The sequence below is a fragment of the Trichomycterus rosablanca genome, chromosome 21, assembly GCF_030014385.1.
Source record: "Trichomycterus rosablanca isolate fTriRos1 chromosome 21, fTriRos1.hap1, whole genome shotgun sequence".
NCBI classification, from domain to species: Eukaryota; Metazoa; Chordata; class Actinopteri; order Siluriformes; family Trichomycteridae; genus Trichomycterus; species Trichomycterus rosablanca.
In genome coordinates, this window is record NC_086008.1 from 10,445,053 (window position 1) to 10,469,841 (window position 24,789).

Below are 24,789 nucleotides of genomic sequence, written 5' to 3' on the forward strand. Positions count from 1 at the left end.
AGTGTAAAAAGTGTGTGGCACACACATAGTTAAACATGTTCTAATATACAGTGTATCACAAAAATGAGTACACCCCTCACATTTCTGCAGATATTTAAGTATATCTTTTCATGGGACAACACTGACAAAATGACACTTTGACACAATGAAAAGTAGTCTGTGTGCAGCTTATATAACAGTGTAAATTTATTCTTCCCTCAAAATAACTCAATATACAGCCATTAATGTCTAAACCACCGGCAACAAAAGTGAGTACACCCCTTAGTGAAAGTTTCTGAAGTGTCAATATTTTGTGTGGCCATCATTATTTCCCAGAACTGCCTTAACTCTTCTGGGCATGGAGTTTACCAGAGCTTCACAGGTTGCCACTGGAATGCTTTTCCACTCCTCCATGACGACATCACGGAGCTGGCGGATATTCGAGACTTTGCGCTCCTCCACCTTCCACTTGAGGATGCCCCAAAGATGTTCTATTGGGTTTAGGTCTAGAGACATGCTTGGCCAGTCCATCACCTTTACCCTCAGCCTCTTCAATAAAGCAGTGGTCGTCTTAGAGGTGTGTTTGGGGTCATTATCATGCTGGAACACTGCCCTGCGACCCAGTTTCCGGAGGGAGGGGATCATGCTCTGCTTCAGTATTTCACAGTACATATTGGAGTTCATGTGTCCCTCAATGAAATGTAACTCCCCAACACCTGGGGTGACAGCCTGGGGTGACAGCCATGCAGACCAATTTGATGTAGTGTGCGGCGTATGGTCTGAACACTGACAGGCTGACCCCCCACCTTTTCAATCTCTGCAGCAATGCTGACAGCACTCCTGCGCCTATCTTTCAAAGACAGCAGTTGGATGTGACGCTGAGCACGTGCACTCAGCTTCTTTGGACGACCAACGCGAGGTCTGTTCTGAGTGGACCCTGCTCTTTTAAAACGCTGGATGATCTTGGCCACTGTGCTGCAGCTCAGTTTCAGGGTGTTGGCAATCTTCTTGTAGCCTTGGCCATCTTCATGTAGTGCAACAATTCGTCTTTTAAGATCCTCAGAGAGTTCTTTGCCATGAGGTGCCATGTTGGAACTTTCAGTGACCAGTATGAGAGAGTGTGAGAGCTGTACTACTAAATTGAACACACCTGCTCCCTATGCACACCTGAGACCTAGTAACACTAACAAATCACATGATATTTTGGAGGGAAAATGACAAGCAGTGCTCAATTTGGACATTTAGGGGTGTAGTCTCTTAGGGGTGTACTCACTTTTGTTGCTGGTGGTTTAGACATTAATGGCTGTATATTGAGTTATTTTGAGGGAAGAATAAATTTACACTGTTATATAAGCTGCACACAGACTACTTTTCATTGTGTCAAAGTGTCATTTTGTCAGTGTTGTCCCATGAAAAGATATACTTAAATATCTGCAGAAATGTGAGGGGTGTACTCACTTTTGTGATACACTGTATATTAAAATAGTAAACAGTCTAGCCACAATGCTAAAGTATGTACACAACACCAATACAGCTGTTAGAAATCCCCTTTTATCTGAGCTGATGAGAGTCTGACATTTCCAATAACACTATAAAGCTCTTATTACTTTTAAAACCAGGTTGCTCTTTATTATGAGCTATTTCTAAGCACTAACATCTGCTGGGTTGGCTGGCACAGGTTGGGATGCTTTGATCATAATGGGGACCAGGGAACATTTTGACCTGAATAACAGACTGACTAAGATATTCAGTTTGAATGACAAACAGGCAGGCTGGTGTTATTAATGCCCGAGGAGCTCAGTATATGGAGATGGTGTTGATACCTGAGACGAAATCAGACATGAAAGTGGGCCACACATTCCTCACCAGACAGAAAACACAGGGTGCAAAGTACCGTGTTGATCCGCTAAGCTAAAACAAAGTCTTTTCGTTAAGTCTTCTTTAACCTTCATTCCTGGCTACTCTTCATATTTACTCTTAACTTTGCTCTCATCTTTCCTAGAGCCTCTACTTCACTTCCCCACCAAAAACCCTCGCTTTCCATCTGTATAAGCACATTCTTTCCTCTGGTCTGGTCCTCTCTCCTTCTCATGTGGCTTGTTCCCAAATCCAGAAAAGTCCTCTCACTAAACTAATACCCAACAGTACCAGAGCACCGTCTTAAAAATCATCTGATCTGGAGAAGAGTTTAAGTACAATGAGGACGCTTCCATCTGGTTTCATGTTAAACAGGACGCTGCTGGAAAAATACTTCTGGACAGCCACTTAAATCACAAAGCACTGGGTTTGAGCATGGAAAGTGTCATTTTGGTGCAGTGCAGTGATGCACATGTGAATAGCAAAATTGATTTACATTACATACCAGCATGCCAGAGGATTAAACTACAGTGGTCTGAAAAGTAATTCCTCTTTTCTGACTGCATCATTAAACAAAGCATGTCACGCCACAGCATCTCTTGGATTTCAGGACTTTGACTAGGCCACTTAATTTGTTATGCAAAGCACCCTCATAATATCAGAATATTACATAAGATAATGTTGCTGCTGATGTAAATGTACATGTAGCGTCAATAAACAGACAAGTTGCTGTTTAATTATCGGATTGAAGATTTTAATAATTACAAACAAATAAAGTAATAATTACTTAAATGACACCTTAGAAGCTCTAACTGAAATCAAGACCCTTAATATCTGTACAGATGTGTGTATCACAGGGCAAGTAATCCAGGAACCAGTGTCCCTGAGAATGGTAGAACCGAAACAATGGAGCAGTGCTGGTAAAATATACATTTGACTTCATCAACAGTAGGATGTCAGCAAGGCCTGAAGAACATCTAAGATAACAATATCACTGGCTCTGTGTGCATGGGTGTGACATTTAGATATTTCGATTTCTTTCAAGAGCCAGGGGTGTGGATACTGTTCCGGGCATTAGTGAATATCTAAGCAGATGTTTCACACACTGTGTTCTCCGATCCCTGCTGTCTCTCTGGAGGATAACTAATAACGTCCAGCTGGAGTGTTAAGCAAAACTAAAAATGCAAGGTCAGACAGAAGTCAAGTCAAGTTTTATTTGTAGATCCGGGATCAGTAGTGCATGATTTGCATGCGATAGAGCTAAAATAACATACAAGGTCCCAAAGCTTGTGTTCCAGAAAAGGTTCACAGTATTAAAAGATGATATTAGCAGTACCATAAGGGCATTTTGTCCAAACACATCTGAATACTTCTCTTTTGTTGGAGCTCATTTAGTTTCTTTAACTTCCTCCCATTTGAGCACAAACTGCCTTGTATTTTTTATTGCCTGCACCTTGAAACGGTGGTAAAGAAGAATGAACCTGGTAAAAGTGCATCACATTACATAATGTTCTCTGTTAACACGGTCAGTGAGTTCTCTGTTGTGAACTTTCCTTGTTATCAGACTCCTGCCACCACACAAGTACATGAACAACTGACAGTTACCCTTGAATAGCATTATGTAACTACTGTAATTTGTAGGAGATAAAAATACAGGGGTCATGAAGATTAAAAGGCTGAGTAATGTGAACCTGATGAAACTAAATATTATAGTACTATACACCGATCAGCCATAACATTAAAACCACCTCCCTGTTTCTACAATCACTGTCCATTTTATCAGCTCCACTTACCATATAGAAGCACTTTGTAGTTCTACAATTACTGTCTGTAGTCCATCTGTTTCTCTGCATGCTTTGTTAGCCCCCTTTCATGCTGTTCTTCAATGGTCAGGACTCTCCCAGGACCACTACAGAGCAGGTATTATTTAGGTGGTGGATCATTCTCAGCACTGCAGTGACACTGACATGGTGGTGGTGTGTTAGTGTGTGTTGTGCTGGTATGAGTGGATAAGATACAGCAGTGCTGCTGGAGTTTTTAAACACCTCCAAAAATATATCCAGCCAACAGCGTCCTGTGGGCAGCGTCCTGTGACCACTGATGAAGGTCTAGAAGATGACCAACTCAAACAGGAGCAATAGATGAGCGATCGTCTCTGACTTTACATCTACAAGGTGGACAAACTAGGTAGGAGTGTCTAATAGAGTGGACTCCATCAGCGCTGCTGTGTCTGATCCACTCATACCAGCACAACACACACTAACACACCACCACCATGTCATTGTCACTGCAGTTCTGAGAATCACCCACCACCTAAATAATACCTGCTCTGTAGTGGTCCTGTGGGGGTCCTGACCATTGAAGAACAGGGTGAAAGCAGGCAAAAAAGTATGCAGAGAAACAGATGGACTACAGTCAATAATTGTAGAACTACAAAGTGCTTCTATATGGTAAGTGGAGCTGATAAAATGGACAGTGAGTGTAGAAACAAGCAGGTGGTTTTAATGTTATGGCTGATCGGTGTATAAACATTCTGCTAAAAGTCAAAGGTCTATATTACATTTAACACTACCAACCACCCGCCTGGAGTTTAAAGTAAGATGTAAAAAGAAATCACTTTAAAATCCTAAAAACCTCATTGTTTTCTCTTATGTAGACCTGCCAATGTTAGATCCAGATGATCCAGATAAGAGCAATATCACTTCAAAGTACAAATTACAGCCATAAAAAGCAGACTTTGTTCTCTGCCTCCACACACAATCCATTATACTGTAAAACAGATACAGTATACACAGATATGACTGATAAACACTGCTGCATCAGCCATTTTTTAATGTGGCAGGTAAAGTTGGGGTTATGTATGCAAGATATGGCTTATTAGCTTATTGTTTAAAGCTACGTATCTCATCTGGCCAGATGTCACTAATAGATGTCACATACAGACGTCACACATAGTGCGCTGCATCTGAAACTTTCACTATGTTCCTCTTTAAAAACCAAACAGATAAAAGATATAGACTGCATGTCAAATGTGCACTATCCCCCCAACCTAGGCTACATTCCAGGTTGGAAACAGGGTTGCCAGATGTTTAGCATTTTAAAAATAAACCACCTCCTTGTTTCTACACACATAGTCCATTTTATCAGCTCCACTTCCCTGTAGTCTATTTGTATCTCTGCATGCTTTGTTATCCCTCTTTCATGCTGTTCTTCAATGGTCAGGATACCCACAGGACCACTACAGAGCAGGTATTATTTGGGTGTTGGATCATTCTCAGAACTGCAGTGACACTGACATGGTGGTATGAGTGGATCAGACATGGCAGCGCTGCTGGAGTTTTTAAACACCTCACTGTCACTGCTGGACTGAGAATAGCCCACCAACCAATAATATCCAGCCAACATCACCCCGTGGGCAGCGTCCTGTGACCACTGATGAAGGTCTAGAAGATGACCAACTCAAACAGCAGCAATAGATGAGAGATCGTCTCTGACTTTACATCTACAACGTGGACAAACTAGGTCGGAGTGTCTAATAGAGTGGACAGTGAGTGGACACATGGTATTTAAAAACTCCAGCAGCGCTGCTGTGTCTGATCCACTCATACCAGCACAACACACACTAACACACCACCACCATGTCAGTGTCACTGCAGTGCAGAGAATGATCCACCACCTAAATAATACCTGCTCTGTGGTTGTCATGTGGGGGTCCCGACCATTGAAGAACAGAGTGAAAGCAGGCTAAAAAGATATGTAGAGAAACAGACGGACTACAGTCAGTAATTGTAGAACTACAAAGTGCTTCTATATGGTAAGTGGAGCTGATAAAATGGACAGTGTGTGTAGAAACAAGGAGGTGGAGTTGCTTCTAGACACCCTTCTGTCTCTGGTTCAGAAGTTGACTCAGCCCTTCACTTCCCCTCCACAGCGAGTAATAAACAGACCTCTGCTGACTCTGCAGTCTGTACCACACCGAGCCAATCTGCCATCAAACAGGTTAAAAGAGCCAAGCTTGTGGTCAGGCAACCTGTGTGCTATCCTTTTCCCCTCTGTCATCATCTTCTAAAACTTGCCGTGAGCCTGAGCCAGGACTGCTTAGTGTACTCTGCATTATTGAGAACCGTCGAAAGAGCGGCTCTGACATTGAAAAATCTTGAAATCCCACCAAGGCAGAATGTCCCTGCCCTCGAAACAACTTCTTCATACGTGAACAGCTGCAGCCTCTGGGCAAGAATGTTCTTTTAGAGCTATTAGTGGAAATAATTACTGTATGAGAGGACTATTTAAAGATTTATTTTGGCCCGTGCAGTTGGTGCTTGTGAGAAGGGGAGTGCTTACACAACTCGGTGCTTTTTTCCTGGAAACCTTTTAGTCAGGCAGGTAATGCTAATCACATCCGAGTTGTTTGTTTATGTTATATCTGTATGTGCGATGGTCTGAGAGTAGCTGCCGTATAAAGGTTAACATGGTTGGTTTGACAGTGAGGAATACAAAGTGAAGAAGCTTTGTGCTAAACTTGTAAAGGTTTGATCAGATGTTTGTAATAGTTCAAAAAAAAGAATGCTTATTTTATTTCAATGCAGCATTTATCCTACCATGTAAAAAAGAAAATGTACTTTAAAGCTACTAAACCACAAGATCTATTATTATATATATATTATTATATATTATAATAATTAAATGAGCCATTTTCCATTTAATATACTGTAAAATTCAAAATTTAAGGTTTGTGTATAGCATAGCATAAAATACGTGGTGCGATATGCAATATGAGGCAGTCCTAGCAATCCTACAGCAATTAAGTTCCTTTTCTGTGGTTTAGTGTGCTGAAAATATTTGATATATGTATTTACGTATCGAGTGCATTTTTTGTTTCTTCAGGGATTCCATAATCAATGTAAAAGTGTGCTTCTCTACACACCTGCTCATCTCTGTGTAGTCTGTGCTGCGCCTCAAAAGAATATACATCGATCAGCCATAACATTAAAACCACCTCCTGGTTTCTACACTCACTGTCCATTTTATCAGCTCCACTTTCCATATAGAAGCACTTTGTACTTCTACAATTACTGACTGTAGTCCATCTATTTCTCTACATACCTTTTTAGCCTGCTTTCACCCTGTTCTTCAATGGTCAGGACCCCCACAGGACCGGTATTATTTGGGTGGTGGATCATTCTCAGCACTGCAGTGACACTGACATGGTGGTGGTGTGTTAGTGTGTGTTGTGCTGGTATGAGTTGATCAGACACAGCAGCGCTGCTGGAGTTTTTAAATACCATGTCCACTCTCACTTCATCAGTGGTCACAGGATGCTGCGCTGTTGGCTGGATATTTTTCCTGACCATTGAAGAACAGGGTGAAAGCAGGCTAAAAAAGTAGAGAACAGGCGGACTAAAGTGCTGCTATATGGTCAGTGGAGCTGATAAAATGGACAGTGAGTGTAGAAACAAGGAGGTGGTCATAATGTTATGCTTGATCAATGTAGTTTGTCTATGTACAGTTTATTTCTTACTTTATAAACTCGGTTACATGAGCAATCGGTTAAACAAAAATGTCCAAGATGTCAAAGTCTAAAGCAGCTAAAAACACGACTCAGGTTACCGAGTTTGAAAAACTTCCAACCAATCATGTAGTAAGTGAACATACCTGAACTGTTGGTACGTCCCCTGTAGACATCGTCGTAGGCTTTCCATTGATGTGTGACATGATAGGCGTGGATGAAAACCACCAGCACTCCTACCAAACAGCTCAGAGGAATGAAGACAGCCGTAGAGAGAGCTGCATACATGTTTGGGATAAAGCACCTGCAGAGGAAAAGTGCAATAATCAAAGTATTATGTTACTAAAAATTATGTTACAGCATTTTACAGTTGTGTAGTCAAGACAATCTTAGACAAGATTTTACTGAATAAGTATTAACATCAAAAATGTGTCATTAGGTATCTAGCAATCTAATTTTAAACAATGATTGTACTAACAAACTTTGTGCTTTTGCTTGAATTAAGTAAATCAATCTATGTTCTTTTTTTAATTAAATAAATAGGTGACTGAACTATCACTTTAGCTTCTATTTGTGTTTAACCTCTTATTTTTTCCATGCTTTTATTTTTTTTAATGCATTTTCTCCCCTTTTAGCGCGTCCAATTGCCCAATTTGCATCACGCCTCCTCTCTGCCTCTGCCGATCCTTGCTCTGACCGAGGAGATCGAAGCTAACCCACATCCCCTCCGACACGTATGCATCTTGCCACCCACACATTGACGAGTGTTGCGCCACCTAGCGTTGCGTGCGGAGACACACACCCTAAGAGCACTCCTTCCTCATCTAAATGTAGGCGCCTCTAATCAGCCAGCAGAGGTCGTAACCGCACCATTCTGACAGAGAGAGACCCACTTCCGAACTTAGTCCCGCCCATCTGAACAACAGGCCAATCGTTGTTCATGTAGCCGCTCAGCCTCGGCCGGTAAGGCAGAGCTGGATTTGATACGACATATCACAGCGTGTGTTTTTACCGCTGCGCCACCTGAGCGGCATTTTTTCCATACTTGACTTACTATTTTCACCCTGTCGCACTAAATAGACTTAAGAAGCTGTGTTTTTAGTTAGTCTTTTTAATAACCTGTAACTCAGTAAATAAAAGATACAAAATACTTCAAAATAGATAAAACAAATAGAAAAGTAAATAAAATTATAAGGCAGTGGTAACTCAGTGGTTAGGGTTAAGGTAATTGACTAGTAATCAGAAGGATGACAGTTCAAGCCCCACCACTACCAACTTGCCACTGTTGGGCCCCTGATCAAGACCCTTAACGCTCAATTGCTCAACTGTATTCAGTCATTATTAGAAGTTGCTTTGGATAAAAGCGTCCGCTAAATGTTGCAAATGTAATGCAATGTAATCTGCTTTTGAAGGCAGTTGTAGACTAGCAGTTAAGGTACTGGACTAGTAATCAGAAGGTCATTGGTTCAAACCCCACCACTGCCAGGTTACCACTGTTGGGCCCTTGAGCAAGGCCATTAACGCTCAATGGCTCAAACTGTATTCAGTCACTATTAGAAGTTGCTTTGGATAAGAGCGTCCGCTGAATGCTGCAAATGTGCAATGTAATCTGCTTTTGAAGGCAGTTGTAGCCTAGCAGTTAAGGTACCGGACTAGTAATCAGAAGGTTGTTGGTTTAAACCCCACCACTGCCAGGTTACCACTGTTGGGCCCTTGAGCATGGCCCTTAATCCTCAATTGCTCAGACTGTATAATGTAAGTCACTTTGGATAAAAGCATCCACTAAATGCTGCAAATGTGATGCAATGTAATCTGCTTTTGAAGGCAGTTGTAGCCTAGCAGTTAAGGTACTGGTCTAGTATTCAGAAGGTTGCTGGTTCAAACCCCATAACTGCTAGGTTACCACTGTTGAGCAAGGCACTTAATCCTCAATTGCTCAGACTTTATACTGTAAGGCGCTTTGTGAATGTACTTTTGAACACTAAAGGACAGAATCTTGATTGAACCAGGGGCAAAAACAGTGTGAAGTCTATATTATAGTGTAGTGTATAATATGGCTTCACTTTTTCTTCAATAATAACTGGTAGGAAATACCTTAGTTTACTGTATTTTTACTCTATGTACCCTATGTTACGCTCTGACCCCAGCTTCCAAACAAGCTGGGATACACAAAGAAAGAATTTTGTTGTACTGTACACCTGTATATGTATATATGACAAATAAAGGTGTTCTATTCTATAGTCTGCCAGCTTGATTTAATGTTAATTAATTGATTTAATGATTTAAGCTGAGTTTATATCCTACACAGACACTGCCAAGTTACCCCAGGACTCTAGGAAGGTGAATTATTTCCTGCTTATCTACACAGTCCCTCTCTGTCTTCTTTGACTCTTTCCATTTCCCATCCGCTCTCTTTTTTTAATCTCTGGAATTTCTTTCAGTCGGCACTTGTTTTTCACCACCATGCAATTAGGACGCCTCAAACTGGTCTCTGCCCTGGGAAAACTAGAAGAATGCTGTGCCAGCTGATTTTGTTTTGACGTAACAGATACCCAAGTAAGGAACAGACCTTTATTCACAGGAGAGCATCTTTATAGTGAGAAAACAAGAATGATAAATAAGCCCAAATGCATTTAGGAGGGAGAGGTAAACGACATGGTGTAGCCATAATAGAATTCGAGGCATGCAGTGTGTGTGCAGAAATGGTAAAAAAACTTCAGTAGGAGTTGTCTGTGTAGGAATTTTCAGATAGATCTAATGTATTATGAATAAATAAACCTGTGGTAGGAGGTTCGTGTTCATACATGAGCATACAGTGGGAGCAAGAACTTGAAAACTAATAGAACATAATGAAATGTGACAAAATAAATATGAAGAAACATAACCAGTGCAGATATACTCAGAGGGTTGTTCAGACTGAATGATGAATATGATAGGACAAGAATTAGTAAGAAGTCAGTCAGTCACTACGTCTTAACCTATCAGTCATAACATAACATTAAAACCACCTCCCTGTTTCTACACTTACTGTCAATTTTATCAGCTCCACTTACAATATAGGAGCACTTTGTAGATCTACAATTACTGACTGTAGTCCATCTGTTTCTCTGAATGCTTTGTTATCCCACTTTCATGCTGTTCTTCAATGGTCAGGACTCTCACAGGACCACTACAGAGCAGGTATTATTTGGGTGGTGGGTCATTCTCAGCACTGCAGTGACACTGACATGGTGGTGGTGTGTTAGTGTGTGGATAAGACACAGCAGCGCTGATGGAGTTTTTAAACACCTCACTGTCCCTGCTGGACTGAGAATAGTCCACCAACCAAATATATCCCGCCAACAGAGCCCTGTGGGCAGCGTCCTGTGACCACTGATGAAGGTCTAGAAGATGACCAACTCAAACAGCAGCAATAGATGAGCGATCGTCTCTGACTTTACATCTACAAGGTGGAGCAACTAGGTAGGAGTGTCTAATAGAGTGGACAGTGAGTGGACACGATATTTAAAAACTCCATCAGCGCTGCTGTGTCTGATCCACTAATACCAGCACAACACACACTAACACACCACCACTATGTTAGTGTCACTGCAGGGCTAAGAATGATCCACCACCTAAATAATACCTGCTCTGTGGTGGTCCTGACCATTGAAGAACAGGGTGAAAGCAGGCTAAAAAGGTATGTAGAGAAACAGATGGACTACAGTCAGTAATTGTAGAACTACAAAGTGCTTCTATATGGTAAGTGCAGCTGATAAAATAGACAGTGAGTGTAGAAACAAGGAGGTGGTTTTAATGTTATGGCTGATCAGTGTATTCGCCTGACACACTTCACTCTCCCTCTGACATATGTGCAGTCCACCAATCCCTTTTTATTCACGCATACTTTGGTAGATTTGCCTGTGAGGTCAGCTTCGTGTATAGAGAGCCACGCCCCGACTTTCTGTACAGGCACCCTAGCCACCAAGGTCCTTACACAGCATTGATAACCCCACCCCTTAGTCCAGTTTTTTCCACCCAGCAGACTGGAAGCCAGTTTTGTCAATTGTGCCTGCTAGAGGGTGCCCAGCCAAACGGTAGCAGAGTTGAGATTCGTACCCGAGAGCTCAGAATCTTGGCGCTGGTGTGTTAGAAGACGTTTTTAAATTGACAGCCATAAATATCAGCCATACATCATACCACACTGCAATCTTCATACAAATATAATAAGGCATATTGAACAGTTGCTTGACATTCAACTCAGCACTGACATTAGATGCCAATTTAGATGATTAAATTTTGATATCAGATATTTAAACCTCTGCCCTAGTGTAATCACAGCTTAGTTATACTGAAGACCACACAAGCTCATAGTTTAGGACCTGTGCTGAGTCGCAGCACCCAGTACCGAATTCCAACCTGCCCAAGAAGGCAATATCAGCACTAGACCTGTTAGTAAGCTTCATATTCAAGCTTTATGAAGTGACATTCTAGAAATGACCCCACCCTGGTCTGCGCACAGCTCTAAACTCAATCCTCAACAATACCCCCAGTATAAATAAAGGAAAGCTATTTGCGAGGCAAGCCTTATCTTCCAATATGATTTGTGGGAAATCCTTTTCAAAAGAGTAGCCCACAAACCCTTTTTTAACACTGAACGCAATAACTTTCTCAATGAACATCAGTCTCTGTGGGAATTTGTGCCCATAAATTCAAAGATCAGACACTTCAAAATCTTGCAAAAAGCCTCAACAGAAGAAAAGAGGCTGTAATAAATCAAATTCCTATTGGAACTGGAATAATATATCCAACCTAGACGTTTGGCAATATAATGAACATCTGCATTGAATGTAAACATGTTTAAAACCAAAGTAGTCAACAAGTTTCTCTTTTTCACACTCTGAAGGTCACGTCTTATTGTGGGTGCCGTGTCCTTGCATGGCTGTAATATTAGCTCCACTATGGGAGGATGGTGAGATGCTGAAGTAAAGCTGTAACTGTAGCCAAAGCCTCCTGCCAAACAATGAAGGGTGGAGAGAGGGACATAGTAAGGACAGATTAAGAAAACAGAGAGCTCATACAAAGCTAGCTGACGCAAACTTGCCAAATAAACCACCCCAGGGAGTGGAGCTCGCTACCAGGCTTTTAATCACTCAGAGGGTAAACAAAATGCTTTCCACTCGTATGTGTTCTTACATTTTGAAGGTAATGAGCAGGCTTTATCACTGTTCTTTACATAAGGCTTTACAGGCAGTGAAAACTTCTCAAGGAATTATAATACACATGTAATTATGCTTACACTGGCAGTATACACTGATCAGCCATAACATTAAAACCACCTCCTTGTTTCTACACTCACTGTCCATGTTATCAGCTCCACTTACCATGTAGGAGCACTTTGTAGTTCTATAACTACTGACTGTAGTCCATCTGTTTCTCTGCATGCTTTGTTAGCCCCCTTTCATGCTGTTCTTCAATGGTCAGGACCCCCACAGGACCACTACAGAGCAGGTATTATTTAGGTGGTGGATTATTCTCAGCACTGCAGTGACACTGACATGGTGGTGGTGTGTTAGTGTGTGTTGTGCTGGTATGAGTGGATAAGACACAGCAATGCTTATGGAGTTTTTAAACACCTCACTGTCACTGCTGGACTGAGAATAGTCCCCCAACCAAAATTATATCCAGCCAACAGCGCCCCATGAGCTGCGTCCTGTGACCACTGACCACTTTACATCTACAAGGTGGACCAACTAGGTAGGAGTGTCTAACAGAGTGGGCAGTGACTGGACACGGTACTTAAAAACTCCAGCAGCGCTGCTGTGTCTGATCCACTCATACCAGCACAACACACTAACACACCACCACCATGTCAGTGCAACTAAAGTAAGAGTCCACTTTAATAAAAATGAGCAACAACTCATTTTTCCTACTGATCTCAATCTTGGTTGTAGTAAAATCTGGCAGCGGAGGTGTTAAAGATTTCATTTAGTCTGGTACAGTGAAAACAAAATCCAATTTTACATTCTATGCCAGACTGGAAATATGAAGGACATGATTTTGCCAAAAGTCTCAAAAGATTTTCAACTTGCCAATTTTATTAAGGGAAAAATTATCTCTGGATTGCTAGGATTTACTGACCCAGTTTTTAATTACTCTAGAACAGTGGAACTGTGGTACATGAAGTCCCAGATGAAACACTAGATGATGGTGAAAAATGTGCTGTGACTATTAACACAATAGGTAATAATATGAATTATTTTTTTTTTTGATTAAATCTATGAACACTTCCGATCCAAATACTGTTAGCTATGCAGACACCATATTTTTTTCCCCCTTTTTCTCCCACTTTAGCGCATCCAATTTCTGCCCGTCAATCATCCTCTCACTAATGCTGGTCCCTGCTACTGATTGGGGAGGACAAGGCTGCTCCACGCCCCCTCCGACACGTGCACAGCAATCGAACATCTCATCACCTACACTTGACGAGTGCAGTGCAGTACAGCGCTGTGTACGGAGAGCCACTCCCTCTACCGCACTCCTTTCCCATCTCCGTGCAGGCGCCACCAACCAGCCAGCAGGTCGTAATCGCACTAGTCTGAGAGAGAGTCCCCATCCGGCTTAATCCCGCCCCTTATCTGAACAACAGGCCAATCGTTGTTCATGTGGCCGCTCAGCCTCAGCCGGCAAGGCAGAGCCGAGATTCGATACGATGTATTCAAGATCTCAGCTCTGGTGAACAGCGTGTGTTTTACCGCTGCGCCACCTGAGCAGCTGCAGACACCATATTTAACTACGTAGAACATACATTACACACAACATTACACTCATTGCTTTATATCTTTAAGACCTAACTTATTACATACTGGTCATGTGACTAGTAAATATTAAAAAATTGCTGTATGATGGATAATTGGTATTTACTTTACCAGTGGAAAGAAGCAAGACAATAATCATTATGAACAATTATTAGGGACTAGGGACTGTGGTAGCCTAGTGGGTAGACCTTTGGGCTATCAGTTGAAAGGTTGAGAGTTCGAATCCCAGCTTTGCCAGGCAGCCACAGTTGGGCCCTTGAGCAAGATACTAAACCCTCTTGGCTCCATACAAACCCTCTTGGGTACTGTACAATGGCTGACCCTGTGCTCTGACCCCAGCTTCCAAACAAGCTGGGATATGCAAAAAAAAATATGACAAAGGTATTCTATTGACAGGCCCATTTAATTCAAGGAAATGTGAGTTTCTGTAAAATGATTTGGTGGTATATGAGGTTTTGTTTTGATCAGGGATAGTTCATTATAAAAGCTGGAGAATCACTTCTCTAGTGTAAAAGGCTAAAATGTACAAATGTATGAGTCCTGTGTGTCAAAACAAACACGTTTCTCAAATTAAGCCCATTTTAAGACACAGTACACAGCTCCCCGACTACACAACTGAGTCCTTCAAACTTGTTTCCCTAAGAAGAGGCGGGAACTAGACGCGCTTGTAAGATGAGGTAAGGTGACATCACTTGTTTGCATCTCCAAGAGAGGGATGTTTACTCTTTCAGAAGCGGTCAGGAGTGTAACCACCCTGGAAACTGCTGAAATGTCAGTCAGAAAAAGGGTGGAGAAAAGAAACTGAAGGCCTTTTCTATTAGCAGAACGTAGGCAGGTATGAAACTGGATTCATGCAGAGTCAGAATCTTAGATCAAATAATTAAAGTCAAACTAAAAATAACCCCTCTGCCTCTAATACAAACAGCAAATCCAACCTCCACCCATTCTGGGTAAGGCAACTGAGAAAAGAAGCCTTTATACTGCCAGTTGACTTATGTCACACTAAGCTTCCCTTTTAAAGAAGAGTACCATGTAACAATAGAATATTACATTACAGTGTATATATACTGCTTTCACCCTGTTCTTCAATGGTCAGGACTCTCCCAGGACCACCACAGAGCAGGTATTATTTGGGTGGTGGATCATTCTCAGCACTGCAGTGACACTGACATGGTGGTGGTGTGTTAGTGTGTGTTGTGCTAGTATGAGTGGATGAGACACAGCAATGCTGATGGAGTTTTTAAACACCTCACTGTAACTGCTGGACTGACAAGTCCACCAACCTAAAAAATATCCAGTCAACAGCGCCCCGTGGGCAGCGTCCTGTGTCCACTGATGAAGGTCTAGAAGATGACCAACTCAAACAGCAGCAATAGAGGAGCGATCGTCTCTGACTTGACATCTACAAGGTGGACCAACTAGGCAGGAGTGTCTAATAGAGTGGACAGTGAGTGGACACGGTATTTAAAAACTCCAGCAGCACTGCTGTGTCTGATCCACTCATACCAGCACAACACACACTAACACACCACCACCATATCAGTGTCAATGCAGTGCTGAGAATGATCCACCACCTAAATAATACCTACTCTGTGGTGGTCCTGTGAGGGTCCTGACCATTAAAGAACAGGGTGAAAGCAGGCTTAAAAGTATGAAGAGAAACAGATGGACTGCAGTCAGTAATTGTAGAACTACAAAGTGCTTCTATATGGTAAGTTGAGCTGATAGAATGGACAGTGAGTATAGAAACAAGGAGGTGGTTTTAATGTTATGGCTGATCAGTGTATATTGTTTAATACTGCCATATCACAATTATTCAACCCTAATAACATACTGCTAATCTTAAACCTACTGCTATTCTGTATGAGCTAAAGTTGGATTTAAGCATGACTAAACCATTGGGAACTTAATAACCACCCTTAATTAGCTTCAGCTGTTATTTGTTATATAAACACCACCCAGAGATTCAAGTGTTCACAAGGTGTGATGCAACCATGGTGAAAACTAAGTAGATCCCAAAAGCTAATAGATGAGATCATTTGCACTAAATGGGTCTAAGATTTTGAAGACCATTCCTAGAGACACTATTGGGAGTACTGTCCAGAAGTTCCAAACTTATATCCAGGCAGATTTCCTGCTGCACCATAAGAAAGGGACAGAAATTTCCTCCAGAGTCTTAAGCAGGACGACTAAGTAATAGAATTTTGGTGAAACATTTATTAATAAACATCAATTCCTGCATTTCAGGCCTGCAACACATTCCGAAAAAAGTTGGGACAGTAAAGCATTTACCACTTTGTAATGTTGGTGTTCCTTTTCACCACACTTAAAATTCCGCATGCAAGCAGGTCTTAAGATGTGCAACAGTACGGGGGCGTCATAGTCAAAATTCTCCACACATTCTCTATTGGGGACAGGTCAGAACTGCAGTACCCGTACCCTCTTCAGCAGCCATGTCTTTGTAATGTGTGCAGCATGTGGTTTCGCATTGCATTTTGCTTCTTTGGAATCACATCCTTATTTAGTTTTTTCACCTCATTACTAGCCCTAAATTGCCCTGTCCCAACTGTTTTTTGGAATGTGTTGCAGGCCTGAAATGCAGGAATGGATGTTTATTAACAAATGAAATGAAGTTGAGCAGATATAACATGAAATATCTTGGGTGGTTCGAACTGCCTGCAATCAAATAAAAGTCAAAGTAAACGTAAGGAACACTGCATTTTTATTTCTATTTTATTTGCATTTTCTATACTGTCCCAACGTTTTCTAATTTGGGGTTGTACATTATAAGAGGTGCCATGAAAATACTGGTCCAGCCCGGGCCTGCACTGTTCAAGTGTAGTTTTTAGATTGATTAAATGAAAAATGTTCACATTATATGTGTTAGTACACTTACAGATCGCCATGTACCAGTCCATAGACATCATGAATGTTCCAGCCGTACCCTCCCAGCAGTACCGTGACAAGAATAATGATAACCAGGGCAGGAAGCCCCCAGCTCAGCAGGAAGTAGAGCAGGTAACGTCTTTCTGTGTGCTCGTCATTCATCATCAGGGTCTGCCAGAAGTTCACAGCCTGCAGAAAAGAATAAGGGAAAGTTTTAAATATATGTTCATTATCAAATATTGTCAACCAAAATGTGAAGATCTGTATTATTTGAAGAAATTAGTCATATTTAGAACGAGATTGTGTATAAAAAACCAATTAACAAAGGTCATTTGTTAAACCATTATATATCTACACTGCTCATGTCACAGCTGTGTTGTTACATGTGATGGTTCCTACCTGTATGACCATCCAGCTGAACTGGCTCAGGTGGAAATAGTGGAAGAAGAGACCTAAAGCAGCACAGCTGTCCTCGGAGAACATTCTCCCCCTAAATGCTGAAACTAGGAAGCATATCTGAAACAAAGAAAGAGCAAATATACTTTAGTCAAAGTTTTAGAACAGTACAAACATGCAGGCCACCCTATTAAAGGTTTTACAAGAATTAATGTAAGTAGAGTGGCATGGTGGCTTCAGTGAGAAGGTCCTAAGCAAAGAACGACCCTCTTAAATTAAGGATTGCATTACTATATACACCGATCAGCCATAACATTAAAACCACCTCCTTGTTTTATCAGCTCCACTTACCATATAGAAGCACTTTGTAGTTCTACAATTACTGACTGTAGTCCACCTGTTTATCTACATACTTTTTAAATCTGCTTTCACCCTGTTCTTCAGTGGTCAGGATCACCACAGGCCCACCACAGAGCAGGTATTATTTAGGTGGTGGATCATTCTCAGCACTGCAGTGACACTGACATGGTGCTGGTATGAGTGGATCAGACACAGCAGTGCTGCTGGAGTTTTTAAATACCGTGCCCACTCACTGTCCACTCTATTAGAAACTCCTACCTAGTTGGTCCACCTTGTAGATGTAAAGTCAGAGACGATCGCTCATCTATTGCTGCTGTTTGAGTTGGTCATCTTCTAGACCTTCATCAGTGTTCACAGGACGCTGCCCACGGGGCGCTGTTGGCTGCACATAGTTTTGGTTGGTGGACTATTCTAAGCCCAGCAGTGACAGTGAGGTGTTTAAAAAATCCAGCAGCGCTGCTGTGTCTGATCCACTCATACCAGCACAACACACACTAACACACCACCACCATGTCAGTGTTACTGCAGTGCTGAGAATGATCCAACACCTAAATAATACCTGCTCTGTGGTGGTCCTGTGTGGGTCCTGACCATTAAAGAACAGCATGAAAGGGGGCTAACAAAGCATGTAAAGAAACAAATGGACTACAGTCAGTAATTGTAGAACTACAAAGTGCTTCTATATGGTAAGTGGAGATGATAAAATGGACAATGTATGTAGAAACAAGGAGGTGGTTTTAAGTAATAATTTTTGGATGTCATACTTCATGTTCATCAGGATTTTAACATCATGTTTAACACTTTGGTTACATTCAGGACAGAACAGGTAGTTACTTGTTACACATGATTCATCAGTTCAATGTCAAACACCGTCAGGGGCAAACACTGAGCCACTGTGCCACCGTTGTCATCCTGGAGTTGGTATATAATTGTATAGTGTTTTATAGGGTAATTAGAAGCATGAGTAAAGTAGTCCAATAAGGTGTGTATTCTTTTTTGGAACCTCAACTCAACTGATAATATATACCATCATATAGTTCTTAGAATCGTAAAAAGAAGACAAATGGCATGCCATAAATCCCCTACATTGTTACAGCACATCTGGAAAACTGTCTTGATATTTTGTATATTATAATACACAACACCAAATGTTCAAAACGAACACACACACACACACACATACACAAACCCTGCCAAATAAACAGCTAGTACCCAACATAATTATGGCTGGTTGTTGTCGCCAACAGGACCAGATTTACCAGCAAGGATTTATTAGTCACCTTTAACCACACATATCTTCTCAACAGGAAGGGCACGCAAGCACATAAATAGAGCCATACAGTATACCAGTTCAGTTACACTTTTCATTCTGACATTCCAGCCTCTCATAACCCTCAGGACAACCTTTAATGATTCACGACTGGGCATTTCGTCCAGCTCCAGACAGACCATAAATGAAAACAGTGGATCCCGGTCAGTAAATAAGGATTATTTAGTAAGCACCATTACTGAATGAAGGCATCCTTTGATATATTTCAATGTATTTGTTTTTTTGATGGATTTGTTCTAGAACCGCAAATCAGAAAAAATTATGGAGTATGGAAAATGCAATAGAAATAAAAATGCAGTGTTCCTCACATTTCCTTTGACTTTGATTTGATTGCAGACAGTTTGAACCTGAAACATTTCATGTTTTGTCTGCTCAGCCTAATTTCATTTGTTAATATACCTCCATTCCTGCATTTCAGGGCTGTGACACATTCCAAAAAAAGTTGGGACGGGGGCAATTTAGGGCTAGTAATGAGGTGAAAAAACTAAATAATGATGTGATTTTAAACAGGTGATGTCAACAGGTGATTGTAATCCTGGTTTGGTACAAAAGCAGCATCCAGGAAAGGCTGAGTCTTTGATGAGCAGAGATGGTCAGAGGATCTCCAGTTTGTCAACAAATGTGTGAGAAAATGATTGAAATGTTTAAAAACAATAAATCTCAAAGAAAGATGGGAAGGGATTTGCATATTTCTCCCTATACAGTGCATAATATCATTAAACCATTCAAGAAATCGGGAGAAATTTCAGTGTGTAAAGGCCAATGGTGCTAGCTTAAGCTGAACGCCAGTGATCGTTGATTCCTCAGACGGCACTGCATCAAGAACCGCCACTCAACAATAGCTGATATAACCACATGGGTGAGGGATTACTTTGGCAAACCTTTGTCAAGCACTACAATACAGAGTTACATGCACAAATGCCACTTAAAACTTTACTGTGCAAAAAAGAAGCCTCATGTTAACCATGTTAACCATGTAAGCCTCATGTTAACCAAGAAGCGACGACGATTTCTCTGGGCTCAGAGGCATCTAGGATGGACCATCACACAGTGGAAACGTGTATTGTGGTCAGATGAATCAGCATTCCAGGTCTTTTTTGGAAAAATGGACGCCGTGTGCTCCGAACCAAAGACGAAATGGACCATCCAGACTGTTATCAGCTACAAGTCCAAAAGCCAGGGGCTGTCATGGTATGGGGCTGTGTCAGTGCCCTGGGTAAAGGTCATTTACACTTCTGTGATGGCAGCATTAATACAGAAAGTACATTAAGATCTTGGAGCAACATGTGCTGCCTTCAAGACGTCATCTTTTCCAGGGACGTCCATGCATTTTTCAACAAGACGATGCAAAACCACATGCTGCACACATTACAAAGGCATGGCTGTGCAAAAAGAGGGTACGGGTACTGGACTGGCCTGCCTGCAGTCCTGACCTGTCCCCAATAGAGAATGTGTGGAGAATTTCAAAATGAAAAATGCAACAACGACGACCGCGTACTGTTGCACATCTTAAGACGTGTTTGCAGGAAGAATGGGACAAAATAAAAGATGAAACACTAAATCACTTGGTATCCTCGGAATGGCAACATTACAAAGTGGTAAATGCTTTACTGTCCCAACTTTTTTGGAATGTGTTGCAGACCTGAAATGCAGGAATGGATGTTTATTAAAAAATGAAATGAAGTTGAGCAGATAAAACATGAAATATCTCAGGTTCATCCTGTCTGCAATCAAATAAAAGTCAAAGTAAATGTAAGAAACTCTGTGTTTTTTTATTATTTGCATTTTCCATGCCGTCCCAACTTTTTCTGATTTGGGGTTGTATTTTTCAAATGGAAAATATAATTTTTACAGACATATCAAGCCATTGTGTCATAAGTAACATTATGCATTTCCTTCATTTAAACCTTTATCAGCTTAAAGAAAAAATATAAAGAAATCAAGTCAACCTAAATAATCAGACTTTCTAATCACTCGTTTTTTAACCGTTTAGCCGAGTAAAATAAAGGGTTGCTTGACTGATATCTGGCAACCCTAACAATTTAGTATTCATTTTTGTAATTTTAAAATCCACCACTCTAAATTCCAGCTGATTTGTTTCACACCTTCTGCATTTAAACGAGCACACACTGTACAGCAGGTTCTATAGAAACAGCTCTGATGACACACACACACACACACTGGGGCAAAACATGTTCTGTGGTATTGTTCCCCAGGGCAGATCCTGAAGTGAATGGAGCAGGGGGGATGGAGTGTGGATCTACTGCTTTAAAGAAAACTGTTTGTGTACTCAATTGATTACATCAGTAACTTTACACTCTGCTTTGTGGGAAGAACAGACGGTGTATTCCTTCGTCTAGTCACCTTACTGGCTTGCTGTCTGGCCAGAGATAAAACACAACATCTTACAAAAAAATAATAAAAAGATGCTTTAGAAAAAAATACCCACCAAGCTAAATGGGCTTTAAACTATACTGTATACTATACATAAAAATAAATAAATATAAAATAATAATAAAAAAATATAAGTGTACATGTGTCAAGCCTCACATGCTTGTAAAATATGCCATCTGGCAGGGTAGTGTTTGCCATCAATCACACACTAACAGCAACTACTTTGATAATGCACTAAAAGACCTTATAATTGATGCCTTTAGTGTCATTGACTAATTTTTGGTCACATGATCGGACCCATGTCAAAACGTACAAATAGCTATGGTAAGGACTAGAGGTTTATTTAATTATGCTTTTAAATTAATTGGAAAAATATGTAAAAAATGATGTCTATGGGATAAGTAATTTTTGCATCAAGTTAAACATACACAGATGAGGCATAGCATTATGACCACCTTCCTAATATTGTGTTGGTCCCCCTTTTACTGCCCCATACGCAACAAACTGTGATGCATTGTGTATTCTGACACCTTTCTATCAGAACCAGCGTTAACTTCTTCAGCAATTTGAGCTACAGTAGCTCGTCTGTTGGTTCAAACCATTGGATCATTCTCAGCACTGCAGTGACACTCACATGGTGGTGGTGTGTTAGTGTGTGTTGTGCTGGTAAGAGTGTATAAGACACAGCAATGCTGCTGGAGTTTTTAAACACCTTACTGTCACTGCTAGACTGAGAATAGTCCACCAACTTAAAAAATATCCTGCCAACAGCGCCCTGTGGGCAGTGTCCTGTGACCACTGATGAAGGTCTAGAACAGTGGTTCTCAAACTTTTTAGACCAAGTACCACCCATTATCAAACCAAAAGTTCCAAGTACCACCTATGTTTCTCATCACAGAACCACATATGGCACACATTAATTAGGTGTGTGTGTGTATATTAGTGATGGGAATTATGTCTATTATGTCTTCTTGAAGGGAGTCGGATCTTTTGGCTCGGTTCCTTTTAAAGAACCGTTCAAAAAAATGGCTCTTCGTTCTTCGGGAGGCGCTACTAGGTAAACTATAAGACAGACCCGATATTAATATCAAATTTTGCTACCTTGCCTTAAATGTATTCCTAATTCAAACAACACTTAAATGAGAAAAAAAGATTTATTTCAAAAGGAAAAAAAAAACACAGGCAAGAGACATACTGTGGTTGCATTGCATTAAGTTTCAGAAAAATCCTCTTTTGTGCAGAGATGCGACTGTTTGTTTCTGCTTTAAAACATAAGCACAATGAAATAACAAGTATAACAAGTTTATAGTTTATTTCTCAATTATTTGTCATTATACTACTAGCTCTAGCTCTGTGTGTATGTGTGTGTGTGTGTGTGTGAGTATGCATGCGTGCGAGTGTGTGTTTGTGTGTGGTGTTAGTGTATGCGAATGTAAGTGTGTGTGTGTGTGTGTGTGTGTGTGTGTGTGTCTCGCTCGCTCTCCGTGATACTGAAAGTGCAGCTCTTATTACGAGTTATGATTAATTCCCTCTACTGATGCGAAGCTGAATGGGTGGATTACAGTCGATAAGAACTGTGCAGAAATAAAAGACTCGGTTCCTTTCATTCATTTCAAAGATCCGTTCAATAGAATCGGATCGTTCACAAACGACTCATCACTAGTATATATGCAGTTACCACTGACCATTTCAGTGAGTGCGCCTGTTTAGCCGAGCAGCCTTGTGATGTCAGGAACGAGATCAGTGAGCTTCAAACGCAGATCTGGCTCTGACAAAAGCGTTTCGGAAATTTCGAGATGGAAACCGCGAACTTGAAGTATAGACGTAATGAAGTACGGTGTCTGCGTAGCTCCGAATATTTTTAAAAACACATTCGTTTTAATTAAACTAATTTTATTAAAAGAGAATTATATGAACTTTGAAACAGATTTTATTAGTAATTTACACATTTTGTTTCATATTTTTTTTATTTATAATTATTAAATTATTTATTTTTTCGGTGCATGTAATTACTTTTCAGAGATTATCTGGCGTACCACCTCGTGCTGCTTCACGTACCACAGTTTAAGAACCACTGGTCTAGAAGATGACCAACTCAAACAGCAGCAATAGATGAGCGATCGTCTCTGACTTTACATCTACCAGGTGGACCAATAGGATGGAGTGTCTAATAGAGTGGACAGTGAGTGGACACGGTATTTAAAAACTCCAGCAGCGCTGCTGTGTCTGATCCACTCATACCAGAACAACACACACTAACACACCACAACCATGTCTGTATCACTGCAGTGCTGAGAACCATTCACCACCCAAATAATACCTGCTCTGTAGTGGTCCTGTGGGGGTCCTGACCATTGAAGAACAGGGTGAAATCAGGCTAAAAAAGTATGTAGAGAAACAAATGGACTACAATCAGCAATTGTGGAACTACAAAGTGCTCCTATATGATAAAATGGACATTTAAAAAAAAAATCTAACCTTCAAATAAAGCTCACGTATTCTGAGAAAAAAAACCCTCACCAAGAAATCATTATTTTTAACAAAACCACAATTATTGGTACGACTAGACGTTCTTAGAAACCAAATTCTCAGAACAAGCAATTTTCCCATTTATATTTTACGTTTTCAAGTTGATCAGAATGTCTATGAACTTTTAATAAGGTAAGGCATAGTTGTCTCTATCAATGGGGTGTAAATATGAGGTGACAAACAGGTGAAATTCTTAACATAGAAAAGGTAAAAGAACACACAACTCAAATAATGTGTCGTCCTTCAAAATTCATCTGCCAATATCCATTTCTACAATTAATGCAATCATTAAAAAGTTCCAATCAACTGGAACTGTGAGAAACTTGCCTGGACAAGGACACAAGTTTCGCCCCTACATACAGTCCAGATGTTGGTAAGAGAAACAAAATAATCCCTAAGGATCACTGTTGTATCGTTACAGAAGAAATTGAATCTTGGGCTCACCAAGTCTTCAAAACTACCATCATATGCCACTTCCACGCCAACAGATTATTTGTAAGTCTTGCTATAAAGAAGCCTTTTCCTGTCATCTAACCACAAATGTAACCAAAATTGGGATTTTGGCCGCTCAGGTGGGCAGTGGTAAAATACGCTAGCACATAGTATCGAATCTTGGCTCGGCGGCCACATGAACAACGATTGGCTGTTGTCCAGGGATGGGATGAGCCGGACCAGCGTTCCTCATAACTGGTGCAATTACGACCTCTGTTGGCTGATGACGCCTGCGCAGAGTTGGGAAATAATGCGGTGATCAG

General features: G+C 40.9%; 1 protein-coding gene across 1 annotated transcript in view; it reads right to left on the reverse strand.

Annotated features, from left to right (window-relative positions):
- Nucleotides 1-24,789, reverse strand: part of adgrv1 (adhesion G protein-coupled receptor V1) — a 176,827-nt gene that overhangs the window by 18,911 nt on the left and 133,127 nt on the right. The window contains exons 83-85 of the mRNA XM_063017738.1: nt 17,425-17,541; nt 17,036-17,214; nt 7,489-7,646 (exon numbers count right to left, since the gene is read on the reverse strand). Coding sequence (XP_062873808.1) covers nt 7,489-7,646; nt 17,036-17,214; nt 17,425-17,541 — 454 coding nt within the window. The remainder of the gene's footprint in view (nt 1-7,488; nt 7,647-17,035; nt 17,215-17,424; nt 17,542-24,789) is intronic.